The following is an 18,367-nucleotide window of genomic DNA, read 5'->3' on the forward strand; positions in this document are numbered from 1 at the left end:
GGTGTAGGGGAGAAGGTGTCCAACTCTGAGGCATAAGGGTGTCTTCTGCATTTAGCGTATGCTCCCCTGACTTTCTGCGTGTTCCCAGGATGTCAGGTGATGGTAACTCTAGAAATGCCTGAATGGAGAGACAACGTTAATATGAGACACTGCATGCAGTGGTGGAGGCTGTTCTCATGGGAGAAGCAGACTGAGCGCTCTTCACACACTGAAAAATTACATTTTCATTATTCAAAGAGAATAGCTATGGACAATGACCCTACTAAATACAATTCCATGTTTGTATTGTGCTTCCTGCATTAAGAATTCCTACACTTTGTGGTGGGGGAACCTTAAGAAGCACCAGCAGAAAACACAACTGTGGATACTGGTTATCATTGTTCTTTAATGCAATGAGAGCCAGGATAGGGAGTTCCGCATTTATCCAGTTGCTCAAAGTCAGAGACGGAAAAAAAAACCAGAAAATTTTGCAAAGATATGTGCTGAGAGAAACATCCCAACTAGAACATACCTCAGGGGAAAGACCTGTATGCCATTGATAGCAGCTCAAGAGAAACACCTGCTCATTCCCAGTAGTGGACAAAACAAAAGAATGTTCAGATCCCCAAGATATGGGATGGAGCATAACATGTTCAGGAATGTGTTCAGTTTTAGTCACCCAGTCTCTATTAAGGATAGAAAAGTTTGGGACTCTTTAGTTTATATAAGGGATAAAGATTAGAGCATATGATATAGGAGAGGAAAATAAAAAATGAAACTGATTTACATTCAAATGGACAGTTCCCAACCAGTACTATCTATAGACACTTAGTGCTCCAAGAGGACTAATTCCCTAAAGATGAGGAAAATTGTTAGCAAAGCTGATTGGGAGGAAAAATTTACAGAGAAAAATATGAATGAATATTGCTAATTCTTTGATAACATTTTATTAGATATCAGAAAACTCACAATTCCAGAGTCAACAAAGTGAACAACTTTGGGTAAAATCTCAGTTTAGTGGTAAAGTGAAGGCAACAATTAGAGGGAGGGAAGCAATATGTCAGAAAGAGGAAAAAGGGAAAATAGCTGGCCAGCAATAAAAATCAGAAGTTAAGAAAATTGATAAGGAACGTTAAGACATCAGGGAAAACTCCATGTTTTCAGGGCTATGGATCACAAAAAGGACTTTATTAAATATGAGAACAAGAGAAATCCTTGAAAAGATTTATGTTAAATGTAAATTATTAAAATATAAAATGATTGTTTTTTTTCATTAAAAAAATAAGAAACAATGGAAAAGCGGGTATGGGATTAGTTTAAAAAGTCTAGAAATGTAAGTAATGCTAGTCACCAACAGGGTTTATGCAAAACAGGTCTTGTCAAATCAACCTGATTTCATCCTTTTATGAGAGTTCACATTGGTTGATCAAGCATACACATTTGGTGGATCAAGAGAACAACGCTTGTGCAACAAACCTTGATTTCTCAGAGGCATTTGATTTAGTAGTGGTAAATACTGAGTTGGTGAGTTGGAGCAGGGAAAGGATTTTACCTTTGCACATGGGATTGGTGAAATTAACTGCATCCAGTTCTGGGGTCCACATTTGAAAAAAGATATTGGAAACTTGGAGAGGGTGCAGATATTGACAGATCCAGACTGGATGTTTTTTTTCTGGAAGATCTGCTTGAAGGGTTGTTTACACTTAAAATGCTACAGCCGTGCTGTCATAATGCTTCAATATAGACACTACTTACACAGATGGAAGGGTTCTCCCCTCAGCACAGATAATCCCCGAGAGGTGGTAGCTAGGTCGATGGAAGAATTCATCTCATGCTGTCTACACCAGGGCACAGATTATCGAATAAGTTCTTGGAATGTATTGGAGAGAATTTTTTGTTCCAGAAGCTGGAGTAACCTATTTGGAGAGAGGCTGTTCTAGACTTGTGTCATAAACAGTTAGTTAAGGGTTAAGGGTTTTTTCTACCTGTAAAGGGTTAACAGGCAGTACCTGTGAACACCTGACCAGAGGACCAATCAGGGACAAGATATTTTCAAATCCCTGTGGAGGGAAGTTTTTTCTTCTGTTCTTTTGTTTTTTAGAGAGTCTCTCTTGGGAGTTGAGGGAGTCCAGACATCTTAATCAAGTCCTCCCAGGTTTCTGCAATAAATTCTTCTATTCAAGCTAGTGAGTATTAGCAAGGAACTAGTATTCTTATACTTTTATTTCTGTATTTGCAATTCTGTGTTTTGCTATAGAATTTCTTTAATTCTGTACTGTTATTGCTTTTACTGAGAAAGAAAGGAGGGGGAATTCTCTCCAGAGATCGATAAGTTTAGACCCTGGGTGTTGTTCTATCTTGGTACTACAGAGACAGTTACTTTCTTTTTATTCTTTAATAAATCTTTTCTGTTAAGGACTTGGTTGATCTTTCCTTGGGTAAATTCTCAGGGAAAGGGGAGGAGGGAGGCATCCCTCTGTAGTTGGATCCCAGTATCTCTCCTAGGAAAAGGGAGGGGGGAGGAAACAGGGGGGGATGGTTTATTTCTCCTAGGTGTAAAGAACTCCATGGATTTGGGGCTCTTGGGATCCCCAAGGATTTTGGGGAAGGACTGTGTCCCAATACACGTACATTATTGGGTGGTGGCAGCTTTTACCGGATCTAAACTAGGATTTTAGTTTAGGGGAGTCAATGTAGGTCCCCATTTTGGAACCCAACAGCTCTAAGTGGGGGTGAGACCTAAGACAACTTGACTTTGACAAAGAAGGAGGAACTGGTTGAGAATTTTAAAGTGGAAGGCAACTTGAGGGAAAGTGACCATGAAATGATAGAGTTTATGATTCTAAGGAATGGTAGGAGGGAGAAGAGCAAAATAAAGACAATGGATTTCAGGAAGGCAGCCTTGAGCAAACTCAGGGAGTTAGTAGGCAAGATCTCATTGGAAGCAAGTCTAAGGGGGAAAAACAATAGAAGACAGGTATTTTTACAGAGAGACATTGATAAGGGCACAAGAGAAAACTATCCCCCTGCATAGGAAAGATAGGATGTCTGGCAAGAGACTGCAATGACTTAACCAGGAGATCTTGAATGATCTAAAAATCAAAAAAGGATCCTACAAAAGTGGAAACAAGGTCACATTATAAAGGAGAAATATCAGCAAATAACACATGTATGTAGGGGCAAAATTAGAAAAGCCAAAGCACAAAAGATCAAAATAACTAGAGACAAAAGGGTAACAAGAAAACATTCCACAAATACATAAGGAGCAAGCGGAAGACCAAGGACAGGGTAGGTCCATTACTAAATGAAGAGGGAAAAACAATAACAAGAAATGTGGAAATGGCAGAGGTGCCTAATGACTTACTTGTTTCGGTTTTCATCAAGACAGTTGGTGGTGTTTGGACACCCAACATAGAGAATGCCAGTGAAAATGGGGCAAGTTCAGATGCTAAAATAGGGATTGAACAAGTTAAAAGTTACTTGGACAAGAGAGATGTCTTGACCTCACGAGGGCAGAATGAAATGCATCCTAGAATACTCTGAAGGAGCTGACTGAGGAGGGATCTGAGCCATTAGCAATTATCTTTGAAAAGTGATGGGAGACAGAGGAGATTCCGGAAGACTGGAAAAGAGCACATATAGTGCCTGTTTATAAAGAGGGAATCAAGGGAAACCCAGGCAATTACAGACTAGTAAGCTTCACTTCTGTACCAGGTAAGACAATGTAGCAATTTATTAAGGAATCAATTTGCAAACGTCTAGAAGATAATGAAGTGATAAGTGACAGTCAGCATGGATTCGTCAAGAAGAAAACAAGTCAAAGCAACCTGATAGCTTTCTGTGACAGGGTAACAAGCCCTGTGGATGTATGGAAGCAGCAGATGAGGTATATTTAGACATTAGTACAGCTTTTGATACAATCTCGCATAAAATTCTCATTAGGAAACTAGGGAAATACAACCTAGGTTGAGCTACTATAAGGTGGGTGCATAACTGGCTGGATAACCGCTCCCAGAGAGTAGTTATCAATGGTTCACAGTGATGCTGGAAGGGCATAAGAAGTGGGGTTCCACAGGGATCAGTTTTGGGTCTGGTTCTTTTCAATGTCTTCATCAACGATTTAGATCATGGCACAGAGAGTGCACTTATGTTTGCAGATAATAAAATTTGGGAGGGGTTGGAAGTCTTTGAGAATCAGATAAACATTCACAATGATCTGGAAAAACTGGAGAAAAGGATGATTAGGGGTCTTGAAAACATGACCTATGAAGGAAGAATGTTTAGTCTGAAAAGGAGAAGACTAAGGGGGGGAATGATAACAGTTTTCAAATAGATAAAAAGTTTTTTACAAAAAGGGAGAAAAATTGTTCACCTTAACCTCTGAGAGAAGACAAGAAGCAAGGGAGGGTTAGGTTGCACATTAGGAAAAATGTTTCAAAAAAGGCAAATGCAATGTTCAGTTATATTAGCAGAAATATAGCATGGAAGTCATGGTACGAGATAGTATTCCTCTACTCGGTGTGGGCTAGGTCTCATTTGGAATAATGTGGCACCTTATAGACTAACAGACGTTTCGCAGCATGAGCTTTCGTGGGTGAATACCCACTTCTTCTTGCATCCGAAGAAGTGGGTATTCACCCACAAAAGCTCATGCTGCAAAACGTCTGTTAGTCTATAAGGTGCCACAGGATTCTTTGCTACTTCTACAGAACCAGACTAACATGGCTACCCCTCTGATATTTGGAGTAATGTGTCCAGGTTGCACACCAATTAACAGAAAGGATGTAGAGAACCTGGAAAGGATCCATAGGCAAATAACAAATGTTATGCAAAGGATGGAATGCAAGCTGTATTAGCAAACCAAACCAAAGAAACTTTTACTTGGAAAAGAGGAGATTATTGGGAGACATTATAGTGGTCTTCAAACACTTGAAAGGCTGCCATAAAAAGGTGGAGGAAAGTTATTCTGTCTTACCACAGAGGGGCAAGACAAGAGGCAATGGGTTAAAATTCCAGCATAGCAGATTTAAATTAAATTTCAGGAAAATCTTCCTAACTTTAACTACAGGAGGCCAATGGAACAGACTCCCAGGGAAGTCATGGAAGTGCCTTATGAGGAGGTTTTCCAAAGTCGTGTGAATAGCCATCGGTCTTAGGTGACTAAGACAAAACAAATTCTGCATCTCGTCAGGGGGATAGACTAGTTGTCCTTTGTGTTCCCTTACAACTCTGTGGCTTTATCATTCTATGATGTAAAATCCTAGTGTAGACCCGGCCTTAGTCACACACACGTCTTTCGGCTAAATACGGAGGTAATTGAATGAAATTTAATGGGCCCATACTTTACAGGAGGTCAGACTGGATGATCAAATGGTCCCTTCTGACCTTAAACCCTATGGATTTATTGATAAAGAAAGTAGATCAGGCATTTATATTTAATGTGTCTCATAACATGAACAAGGAAACATTTAGTTAAATTGAAAGTCTGAACATACAACATTGAGAAAAGGTAATTGCTACCATAATTCCTATTTGGCCTGTAGAACTCCTTGCTACCACCATTATTGGTGCAAAGAGCATAGAAAAATGGGATTCACAAATGGATTGGCCATTGTAGGTGGTGCTGGTGGCATCACCTGTAGTTAAGGCTGTCTAACACCTTCCATTAGAAGACCTCATTTCCAGTTGCTTATAAGTTTGCACAATTTTTGGAGTTTGGACTGAAATATCACATATTGGGTGTCTGCTTTGAAAAAACATGGGGTTTTTTGGATTTTTTTTTCAAGTTTCAGGCATAACAGTTCAGCCAACTTCTCAAATGAAGCTGGGAGAAAAATGTGTTATCCATGTTAAAAAAATTTAATTATTTTTCTAGGGAGGAGCCCTAGCACCTCCAAGCTTTCCAGCAGATGAAAGTCAGGTAATAGCCCCTGTCCCCCTGCCCCATTAATACACAGAGACCTGAAATGCAAGAGGAGCACGTGACAGTATCTCTGCATTAACACACAGTTGGCTCCTGATATCTGTACTCGGTTCTTACTCTAAGGGGAGTTTTGCCTCACTGGGGCCTGAGCAAAGTATGGGCCCTGGTCTCAGAATTTGGCCTTGTTTTGCACATTTACTAACATCTTTCATCCTGAAGGATTCACTGTGCCACTGAAATGCACCACCTGCAGCTGGAGTCCATCAGGCAGGATGAGGAGGGGTGCATAGAAAAGAGTGAGATTTTGGACAGTGATTCTTTAGCAAACTCATCACTTATGGTGAGGCCCTCGGATGTGTCATGGTTGTGCAGAGTGGAAAGGACCACAGACTTACTCTCTATCCCACCACTCCCACGTTGCAGAAGGATTGTCGATCGGGTGAGCTCCTCAGCAAGAGATGGTACCTGTGAATTTTGAGATGGAAGTGTCCTCCCTGGGAATCCCCCTCAGGTATCTGTGACCGACACCTCTCTGAATCCAGCATCATCAGCAATATCCAACACCGAGAGCCAACACAGAGTGTGCACAGTTTATAATATAGCTCTGTGTAGTCCCAGGGGCGTTTGCTCAGACTCTAGAGGACAAGGGAACATCTGAATGTAAACAGACTGTAGAGGAGCATGTCTCCACTTTGGTGCTAATTATCCAGCTTTAGAAGTAAACAGTAATTAAGGAACCTTCCCAAAGGTAGATGAGAACTCTTGGGCTCTGTGCTGAGTTAGAGAGCAATTGGCTGCTCTGTACGTTTGTGTGCATATATTTAAAAATTATAGTTAGAAAGAAAATTAGGGATAATGCCCAACTATCCAGATGATCTGATGTCCTGTAAATTCTCAGGATAGATGGGTAGATAGTAGATAGAGAGATCTGGAGAAAGTTGACTAAGAGGAGACACAAGCACTTACAGAAAACACATGGGGCTGTCGGTAAGGGATCAGAGATCAGTACTGCTCATCAGTAACTATCATTATACTGTGCAGCACCTTTCATTGATAGGTCTTCAAAACTTAGCAAAGGAAAGTCACTATGAACAATCCCCATTTCACTGATTGGTAAAGTGAGGCACGGGGAGATATGACTTGTCCAAGGTCACACAGACACGGGCTGACAGAACCCAAGTGTCCTGACTTCCCTTCCATACCCACGGTCTCTCTGTCAGTAAGTGACCCCATGAAAATGGGGAAATGGACTCCCAGTCTTGCAGGACCTGTTCACTGGGGAAGTGGGGCAAAGGAATTCCATGGGTTGCAAAATGGAACTGGGGACCGCCGAGCCCTCTGGAAAAGCAGCCTGGGCCCCCTCTCAGATTGGCAAGTATCAGAGGAGTAGCCGTGTTAGTCTGGACCTGTAAAGGAGCAGAGAGTCCCGTGGCACCTTATAGACTAACAGACTTTTTGGAGCATGAGCTTTCGTGGGTGTATCCGACAAAGTGAGTATTGCCCCACAAAAGCTCATGCTCCAATAGATCTGTTAGTCTATAAGGTGCCACAGAACTCTTTGCTGCTCTCAAACTGTGAGGCTGTGACAAGCTGTAAACCTCTGCAGGTCTTGCGCTTACACAGCCACACACAGACAAGGACACACCCAGCTGCAGTTATATGAAACTACAATAGAGAGGCTCCAGCCAGTTCCCCTCAGTTCCCCAGCCTAGAACCGAAGAGCTGTACCGTCTTGCCCCGGCCAAAAGCCTGACCGGTGTAAGTTTATTTCCCAGTCAGCCCCTCCCTCAATGTGGAGAGGACAATACATCAGCCTGAGCAGATTTCCCTTTTACGTTTCAAACAGCATCCTGTAGTAAGGAAAAAATATAAAACAGATTTATTAATTACAGAAAGATCGATTGTTTGCGTGATTATAAGTAATAGTGCAAAAAACAAACTTGAAATCTGGGAAATAAACATCACAAACTAAGTTCTATACACCAGACAGGCTTTGAATCAAACAGTGTGTCACCCTGATGGTACAAACAATCCTCCAATCTTCTATACACAGGCTTGAAATCCCTTCAGCCTGGGACCACAGCCCCAGTTCTATCCAATTTCTATTATCTTTGATATAGAGTTGTGGGGGGAGTGAGGCCAAGTGATGATGTCACTACCATATTTTATAACTTGTGCCATGTAGAGGGAGCTTCATTTTTCAAGCAAAAGCCCCCAGCACAGTTACTGGAAAAGAACAGCCGCAAGATGGAGTCCAGCGTCACATCACAATCATATCACCAAGGTAAATATGGGGGTGCCAGGGTGTTGCTTTGGGGCACAGAATGTCATATCTCCCCCCTTAGTTTACTGCAGGGGTGTGTGATGGGTTGGATCACAGAACCCCCCTTGGCAGCTGTCACCTGATGTGCCAAGACTACCTCTGCCCCTGCTTTCCTTGCCAGCCTGGGACCCCAGCACCCTGTCTTGCTGAGCCAGACACGCCCGCCTGCTCCAACACACACCCGGGGTCTGAATTACTCGCCCCAAAGCTGCAGGTTTACCTGACAGCAGCTCACAGAAGTGTTCCTGTCTTTAACACTCAGATGCCCAACTCCCAATGGGGTCTAAACCCAAATAATTCTCATAAATTGTTCGCCCTCTACAGCACTGATAGAGAGAGATGCACAGCTGTTTGCCCCCTCCCCCAGGTATTAATACATAGTCTGGGTTAATTAATGAGTAAAACATGATTTTATTAAATACAGAAAGTAGGATTTAAGTGCTTCCAAGTAGTGACAGACAGAACAAAGTGAATTACCAAGTAGAATAAAATAAAACATGCCAGTCTATGTCTAATCCGGCTGAATAGAGATAAATTCCTCACCAGTTCCAGAATGCTCCTTTTACAGACTAATCTCCTTTTCGGCTGGGTCCAGCAATCACTCCCACTCCTTGCAGTCACTCTCCTTTGTTCCAGGTTCTTTCAGGTATCTTTGGGGGTGGAGAGGCTCTCTCTTCAGCCAGCTGAAGACAAAATGGAGGGGTCTCCCCTGGGCTTAAATGGACTTTCTCTTGTGGGTGTAGATTCCCTCCTCTCTCCTATGCCAGGTTCAGCTACAAAATGGAGTATTGGCTCACTTGGGCAAGTCACATGTCCACTCATGACTGAGTTCCTTACCAGACAAGCCAAATTCCTGGGAAAGCCCAGATGTGGATTGGTGTCTCCAAGTTCACTGTTGGCTTAAGTGTTTCTTGATGGGGCACTTACCGAGAATAGACTTTTCTCAGGAACCCGACCAACTGCTTCACTACAGCCTACATAGAATCAAACAAGTATGCAGCCAGTATTCATAACCATGAATACAAGAATGATACATGCATACAGATAGGATTAATAGATTCAGTAGATCATGGCCTTTACAGAGATTACATTACATGACATACATAGCATAAAACACATTCTTCTTATGTTATAGATATATAAATTTCTTCACACAACACACGGTCAACCTGTGCAGCTCCTTGTCAGAGGACGGTGTGAAGGCCAAGACTAGTACAGCTTTCAAAAAGAACTAGATGAATTCATGTAGGATAGGTCCATCAATGACTATTAGCCAGGATGGTCAGGGATGATGTCCCTAGCCTCTGTTTGCTGGAAGATGGAAAAGGTTGGTGTGGAATGGATCACTTGATAATTATCTGTTCTGTTCAGTCCCTCTGAAGCATCTGACATTGGTCACTGTTGCAAGACAGGATACTGGGCTAGATGGACATTTGGTCTAACACAGCACGACCGTTCTTAACTTCACTGAAGAAGGAAATGGTGTGAAGATGTTGTGTTGTGTTGTGATTTCCTGAATCTGGGTGTCTCTTCGGCTGTCTAAAGTAGAGGAATTGTTTTAGCAACCTGTGAATGGGGTTCCAGGGGGCCCCATTCTGAGACTGCACAATTAGGGCAAACTACAAAGAACGGGGCAGACAATCCCCCAAATGGGTGTTTATTCTAATACTTGGATTTACGAAGGCAGCAGCAAAACAGCTTTCACAATGCTTTACTGCTTACACAGAAACCAAAACACAGTCCCTTAAAGCCACCCAGCCTTGGGCTGCCACCCACACAGCCAAGTCAAGTATGAAGATGATTACTGAAAATCTGGTTCATGATATAATAAAGTTCTACCAGTCCCAAAGGATTATACACAGCACCTCCCAGGGGAATGAATATTTCAGATATTACTCAAATAATCACTTACAGCCAATTCTTATTAACTAAACTAAGATTTATTAAAAAAGAGAGAGTATTGGTTAAAAGATAATTAGACACAGAGACATGATTAGAGTTTTTAAGTCAGTTTCATAGTGGAGATGGCTGGCTTCAGAGTTCCACAGAGTTCTTTCCCAATTAGTCAAGAAATTATAGTCCAATGTTAAAATATTCATTATCAAGGCGATCCAGGATATAACTGGAGACCAGAGTCTTGTGCGTCAAGCTTCCCTTGATGATGCTTAAGCAGATCTGAGATAAAAAGGATCAGGTTCCAAAAGCCCTTTATACAGTTTGTTGGCAGCACAACAGTCCTTGGTTTAACAATAGGCTTTTGAAGTAACCTTCTATTTCCTAAACATCACTGGTTATTAACTACCTGGATTAACATAAGGTTATTATCCAGGAAGCAGTTTATAGAGAGTTCACAAGAAACTTTAAAGAGACATAATGAAAATGAATTATTGCACCCAAGTTCCATCTAATAATATGTCCTTTTCATCTCTGATTTAACTGAATACAGCTCTAGACAGGAATCATTTGGTTACACTGCTAACCTCTAACAAGCTGTCGGTAAACAGAGACTACTAGAGTCAGTAATTTCTTCCATTTCTTTCATAATACAAGTCTACATTTCAAAGCTCTAGTCTCTCTAAGATGGAATGGGCTAAATTACCATTTACATACTTTTCTAACCTGTCTCTAAAGGGTGAATCTGGGCAAATAGCCTGCAAGTTGCTTAACTCTTTCTGGAAATGGCCCAGGTAGGGACCGTTGAATTGTGCAGGTGAATGGGTGATTACACAGGTGGTGTCAGAGAGAGGGCTTTTGTATTCTTCGAGCATGGGATGTTGTTCTCGGAAGAGAGGCAGGCAGATTGACTAATATAGTGAGGAGGGCTTTAAACTAGGTTCGCCAGGGGATGGGGACTGAAGCCCAGAGATATGTGGGGAAGTGAGATACCGGGAGGTTACAAGTCGGGAACCCTCCTGATTCATACTGAGAAAGCAGGGCAATCAGCTAGTTATCTTAGGTGCATGCACAAGAACACAAGAAGCTTGGGAAAGAAGCAGGAAGAATTGGAAGTCCTGGCACAATCAAGGAACTATGATGTGTTTGGAATAACAGATACTTGGTGAGGCAGTTCACATGACTGGAGCACTGTCATGGATGGGTGTAAAGTGTTTGGAAAGACAGGGCCAGAAGGAAAGGTGGAGGAGCTGCATTATGTGTAAGAAAGTGATATGATTACTCAGAGCTCCAGTATGAAAGTGGAGAAAAGCCTGTTGAGCAGCAGTTCTCAAACTGGGGGTCAAAACCTCTCAGGGGGTCATGAGGCTATTACATGGGGGATCACGAGCTGTCAGACTCCACCCCAAAGCCCACTTTGCCTCCAGCATGTATAATGGTTTAAATACATGAAAAAGTGTTTTCAGTTGATAAGGAGGGGTCGCACTCAGAGGCTTGCTAAGTGTCAGGGGTCACCAGCACAAAAGTTTGAGAACTCCTGCGGTAGAGAGTCTTTGGGTTAAGTTTAGAAGCGAGAGCAACAAGGGTGATCTCATGATGGGCGTGTACTATGGATCACCGGATCAGAAGGATGAGGTAGACAAGGCTTTCTTCAGACAACTAACTGAAGTTTCCGGATCACAGGCCTGGTGCTGTGCTGGAGGAAGCAACCAGGGGCCGTGCTCCTCTTCACCTGCTGCTTACAAACAGGGAAGAGTTGGTAGGGGAAGTAGAAGTGGGAGGCAACCTAGGCAGCAGTGACCACGAGATGGTTGAGTTCAGGATCGTGACAAAAGGAAGAAAGGAGAGTAGCAAAATACGGACCCTGGATTTCAGAAAATCCGACTTAGGGCCTGGCTACACTTGTGAGTTAGAGCACATTAAAGCAGCCCCAGCTGCCCTAACCCATGACACGTCCACACTGGCAAGGCATGTAGAGCACCTGGACTCTGCGGCTGGAGTGCTCCTGATAATCCACCTCCACGAGACGCATAAAAACCTAACTTATGAGAGGAGACTCAAAGAGCTTGGCTTTGAGCAGGAGAACGCTGAGGGAGGATATGATTGCTCTTTATAAATAAATCAGAAGGATAAATATTAGGGAGGGAGAGGAATTATTTAAGCTCAGTACCAATGTGGACACAAGAACAAATGGATATAAACTGGACACTAGGAAGTTTAGACTTGAAATTAAACGAAGGTTTCTAACCATTAGAGGAATGAAGTTCTGAAACAGCCTTCCAAGGGGAGTAGTGGGGGCAAAAGACATATCTGGCTTTAAGACTAAACTTGAGAAGTTTATGGAGAGGATGGTATGATGGGATAGCCTAATTTTGACAATTAATTTGGCAATTGATCTTTGATTATCAGCAGGTAAGTATGCTCAGTGGTCTGTGATGGGCTGTTAGATGGGGTGGGATCTGAGTTACTACAGAGAATTCTTTCCCGGGTGCTGGATGGTGAGTCTTGCCCACATGCTCAGGGTTTAACAGATCGCCATATTTGGGGTCGGGAAGGAATTTTCCTCCAGGGCAGATTGGCAGAGGCCCTGGAGGTTCTTTGCCTTCCTCTGCAGCATGGGGCATGGGTCTCTTGCTGGAGGATTCTCTGCAGCTTGAGGTCTTAAAACCACAATTTGAGGACTTCAGTAACTCAGACATAGGTTAGGGGTTTGTTACAGGAGTGAGTGGGTGAGATTCTGTGGCCTGCATTGTGCAAGAGGTCAGATTAGATGATCATAATGGTCCCTTCTTACCTTAAAGTCTATGAGTCTATACATCTATAACGCTTGCTGCGCCCCAGCTGGAGCACCACAGCAAGAGTGTGTACGCCCTGGTCAATGAATGGGCTGTGACTGGCCTCCAGAAGTGCCCCACAGAGCCTGTTCTAGCCACTCTGGTCACCACTTTGAACTCTTCTGCTCTGCCCTCAGGAGACCAATTATCAGACCCACCCTTTAAATTCTCTGGGTGCTCTCAGTGCATCTTTCCAGGTGACCATGCCTCCATGCGACAGGCGATCCCCAGTATGGAGCAATGGTGAGGTGCTGGACCTCATCAGTATTTGGAGGGAGGAAGCTCTCCAGTCCCAGCTGCGCTGCAGCAATAGGAATTATGATACCTTCAGGGAGATGTCGAGGGACATGATGGAAAGGGGCCATGACCATTTCTACAAAAAGTTGGATGCAATACCTGGGGGCAACTCACCTCCACTTCGAAGACCACCATGGACAATTCAGAGCCAACTTTAACAAGGAGGCGGAGGAAAGTGGGAGCGAGGGTGCTTAGGAGCAGGGAGACAGCCTGGCATCCCTAGATACATGTAGCCAGGTGCTGTTTCCAAGCCAGGGGGATGGTAGCCAGTCACAGTGGACAGTGCTTGGGGAAGAACAAACACCAGAGGAGGTGCCTGGTAAACCCCTTTTATTTTGGGAAGGAAGTTGTTCGGTGCGGGCTCTTGGGACGAGGAGGGTTAGGGCGGCATGCGTTCATAGATGCAGAATAGGGCATTGACGTGCTCTCTCAAAGCGCGGTAATCGGCCTCAAAGGTCTTATGTAGAAGCTGGGTAATCTGTGTGTGGCGATTCCTTGGCAGAGCTACTCTGCTCCTTATCCCAGTCAGGCTAACATGTCTGTGCCACTGTGCCGTGAGGGGCGGGGGGCCATTGCTGCACACAGGCAAGCTGCATATGGGCCAGGGTGGAAGCCGCATTGTAGTAGAAGACCCTCCCTTGCTTCCCTGGTCACCCTCAGCAGCGAGATATCTTCCAGGACGAACTGCTGTGGAAAATGTGGGGAGAGTGTTCAGTATAGGGGCCCCCTGATGCTGTTGGCTCTCCCCAAGGCACAGAACCCCAGAGAACAGTACGGCCTTGAAACAATCAGTCCCTCTTACCCCTGTGCTTACTCACCATGTTGGGGCTCCCATGGGTTATGTGCGCTCGCTTTGGGATGTGCAATGTCTGTTACTGTGTGTGACGTTATTGACATAAATTGGGACCATATAGAACATGGGTTGCAACCAAGGTCCTGTAGTGGCACCAAATCTTAAGTAAAGGGGGTCATATAAGGTGTCTAAGACCAGGTTCTGGGTTGCTGGTTATGATTATGCTGTCTGTATGTCTGTGTATCATTTTGTAGTTGAAGTTATAAGTATTGGCTCTGTACTGTCTGTATTTTGTATTATGCTCTGCTTCTGGGAAATATCCCAGACAAGCTGGTGTTAGCCCTGCCTAGCTGGCTTGATGGCCCATTAAGGACCATCAGCTACACAACTGACCCGTGGAGAGAAGGCAGACACGCCTTGTGACTCAGCAAAGTATGCAGAGACTTGTCCATGTGACTGCAGACTCCATTTTGCTGGGATTCTCCACAGTGAGGACAAAGAGATTCTTACACCTGGAAAAGCCTATATAAGGCTGATGCATCATCTCCATCTTGTCTTCAATCCTGCTTCTGACCTCTGGAGAGACTTTGCTACAAACTGAAGCTCTACACAAGGGACTGAGGACCATCCCAGCAGGGGATATATTCCAGAGATTTGATTTGAACCTGCAGCTTATGCCATCGCTGCTGCAAGCCTGAACTAAGAACTTTGCCATTACTGTATGTAATTGATTCCATTTAATCAATTCTACCTCTCATCTCTACCTTTTTCCCTTTGTAAATAAACCTTTAGATTTTAGATTCTAAAGGATTGGCAACAGCGTGATTTGTGGGTAAGATGTGATGTGTATATTGACCTGGGTCTGGGGCTTGGTCCTTTGGGATCGAGAGAACCTTTTTCTTTTATTGGGGTGTTGGTTTTCATAACCATTCATCCCCAGGACGAGTGCACTGGTGGTGATGCTGGGAGACTGGAGTGTCTAAGGAAATTGCTTGTGTGACTTGTGGTTAGCCAGTGGGGTGAGACCGAAGTCCTTTTTGTCTGGCTGGTTTGGTTTGCCTTAGAGGTGGAAAAACCCCAGCCTAGGGCTGTGATTGCCCTGTTTGAGCAATTGGTCCTGATTTGGCACTCTCAGTTGGGTCCCGCCAGAATCGCTCCGTCACACTGTGCACACTGTGCTTGTCTTGAAGTACGGCCGAATCATTGCTCAGTCTGGTGTGGACAATTCTGCCTCTATTAAGTTTTACAGAAGCAAACTTGAAATCCCAGCCATCCTTGTTATCAACGGCCAAAAGACTCCAAAGAATCAGGAAGCGTCCGCGAAGAAGCAAAGAGAACATGCTGCATGAAGCCATGAAGCAATCCCTTACTGAAAATCAAAAAGTGCAGGGGTTCGGGCTGTCAGCGGCGCGGTGACCCAGAGGAACCCCTGGGCTGCCTGCCAGCGGCTCAGACTCCCTCTCCCTCCCAGCGCAGCGGCCGCTCCATCCCATGCGATTCTTCTCATTGCCAGTGGTGGCGCCAGCAGCTGGGCAGAGCTCCACAGCTCTGCTTAGCGCACGTGGCCCGAGTCCGGTGACGGACCGCGACAGCAGGACTTCTGGAGCAGAGATGAGCTGGGGTGGGGAGGTGCTGCATGGCTTCCCGGGGGGGAGAGCTGCCCCGGGGGGGCGCCACAGGGCAGGGAGGAGCTTCTGCAGTGGGGGCGCCTCAGGGCGGAGCTGCCGCAGGGCTGGGGGGGGGGCAAGGTGAAAGTTTCGCCTAAGGCACGAAACTTCCTTGCACCGGGCCTGGAGGCTAGGACTCTTCAGCTTGGAGAAGAGGAGACTAAGGGGGGATATGATAGAGGTCTATAAAATCATGAGTGGTGTGGAGACAGTGAATAAGGAAAAGTTATTTACTTATTCCCATATTATAAGAACTAGGGGCCACCAAATGAAATTAATGAGCAGCAGATTTAAAACAAATAAAAGGAAGTTCTTCACACAGCGCACAGTCAACTTGTGGAACTCCTTACCTGAGGAGGTTGTGAAGGCTAGGACTATAACAGCATTTAAAAGAGAACTAGATAAATTCATGGAGGTTAAGTCCTTTAATGGCTATTAGCCAGGATGGGTAAGGAATGGTGTCCCTAGCCTCTCTTTGTCAGAGGGTGGAGATGGATGGCAGGAGAGAGATCACTTGATCATTGCCTGTTACCTCTTTTTCCCTAAAAACCAACCCAGCGTCACACTCATATTAGTTTTATTACATTGCCACTGTTAGGTCAGATAGAAAAGAGATGGAGCTTATTCATACACAGACACATTCGCTGCATTCATACCCTCATGCACCCACACACTTACACAGGCGGAGAGTTACCGGAGACAGCATGGAGGCCAAGAAGCCGAAGCGTGGTAGATCTAGTGTGTCAGCCTGTGGTTACGAATCCAGGCTGCTGAGCAGGTCAAGGAACAGCAGCTGCTTGTGTCCATTGCTGCCTCCTTTTGCTGGAACTGGGCAGCTCTTGTCATGTACACTGAGTTTCCCTTCTGTGTCTGTCACCGAGAAGCATTCCCAGACGAGTTCCTTTCATGCATACCAGGTTCTTCTTCTCTTTACAGCACTTTGTGATTTCCTTCTCAGGGCAGATTATATCAGACACACCTGGATCCTGTCTCTGGGCTCCTTTCTCCTTGCACTTCCTCTCCTCCCAGATGGGCTATTACACAGCTTGTAAGTTCATACAAGTGGTAACTTGAAAAGGTTACAGAGCTTGCAACGGTTACAAAACTTAAAAGGCTATGTTAACAATCACTGAAGTTACAAAGTCCGAAAAAAGTTGCAGAACTTAATGATACAAGTTACAGATCTTACAACAGCATTTGAGTGGAGGCTTTACATAACAATTACCGGTTAGGTTCACTCGCTCTGGGGCACCTGGCATTGGCTAGTGTCAGTAGACAGGATACTGGGCTAGATGGACCTTTGGTCTGACCAGTATGTCCGTTCTTATGACTTGCCATAAGATATGAGAACATATTGGTTTTAGAGATGAATGGATCAAAGCTGACAAGGGGAGGGGAAGAGAGGAACCAGAGATGGGGCAGGGCCTTGGGAAGAAGACACGCAGCAGTGTTCAGGATTGACATAAGATCTGAGGCAAAATTGTAATTTCAGGGATCCAGCTACCAGCAATTAGAAAGGTGGCCACCCAGTGTAGTGTGCATAGATTGATTCCCCAGTTCATCACATTGACACAGCACAGTAAGGACAGGGAAGGGTTCAGTGTCTCTCTGTCTGTCCAGGAAGTGATTCGGGGAAGAGGCCCCAGCATCACGGACCAGCCAGCTCTGCACAGAGCTCAATCTGAGAGTTAGACCACAAGGAGGAAACATTTAGGTGTCCTTATGAGTAAAGAGCTCGAGCAGCCTGCCCCGGATCTGTTTGGTTCTCACACCGTAGATGATGGGGTGCAGCACAGGGGGCACCATGTGGTACACACCGCTAATGAGAACGAGGAAATGCAGTGGCACATTGTGGCCAAACCGGAACATGAGAGAGGAGAATAAATCTGGGACGTACAAAGCTGAGATGGCACAAAGATGAGAGATGCAGGTCCCAAAAGTTTTGAGCCGGGCATCCTTTGTGGGGAGGCGGAAGATGGCCCGGAGGATCTGAATATAGGAAATGGCGATAAAAAACCCATCCATTCCGATCACAAAGAGAAGATCAAACAGGCCATAGTAACTACTGATACGGATGTCAGTGCAGGCCAGCTTCACTACAGCTATATGCTGACAATAAAAGTGTGGGATAATGTTGGTTCTGCAATATGGCCACTGCCTCACCAGGAAGGGATAGGGTAATGCGAGTATGCCACTGCGCAGCACCACGGCCAGGCCTATCTTGGCCACAACAGAGTTTGTCAGGGTCGAGGAATGTCTCAGAGGATCGCAGATGGCCACGTAGCGATCAAAAGCCATGGCCACGAGGATTCCAGACTCCATCCCTGAGAGGGAGTGAACAAAATACATCTGGGTGAGGCAGGCAGTGAAACTGATCTCCCTGGAATTGAACCAGAAGATGCTCAGCATTTTTGGTATGGTGGATGCGGACATGACAAGGTCGGTGATGGCCAGCATGCACAAGAAATAGAACATGGGCTCATGGAGGCTCTGCTCCGTCTTCACGATGAACAAGATGCTGAAGTTCCCCAACACAGCTATGGCATACATAGCACAGAAGGGAATGGAGATCCAGATATGGGCTGCCTCCAGGCCAGGAATGCCACGTAGGATGAAGGTGGAGGGATTGGTGAAGTCGGTTCTGTTATAATCTGACAT

General features: G+C 44.8%; 1 protein-coding gene across 1 annotated transcript; it reads right to left on the reverse strand.

Moving 5' to 3' along the window:
• Positions 1-17,419: 17,419 nt before the first annotated feature.
• On the reverse strand, positions 17,420-18,367 carry LOC120394202 (olfactory receptor 52E4-like). The gene has a single exon (XM_039518435.1). It carries the CDS (start codon positions 18,365-18,367, stop codon positions 17,420-17,422), a length of 948 nt encoding a protein of 315 aa, XP_039374369.1.

This window comes from Mauremys reevesii, unplaced genomic scaffold, assembly GCF_016161935.1.
Source record: "Mauremys reevesii isolate NIE-2019 unplaced genomic scaffold, ASM1616193v1 Contig42, whole genome shotgun sequence".
In the NCBI taxonomy this organism is placed as follows: Eukaryota; Metazoa; Chordata; order Testudines; family Geoemydidae; genus Mauremys; species Mauremys reevesii.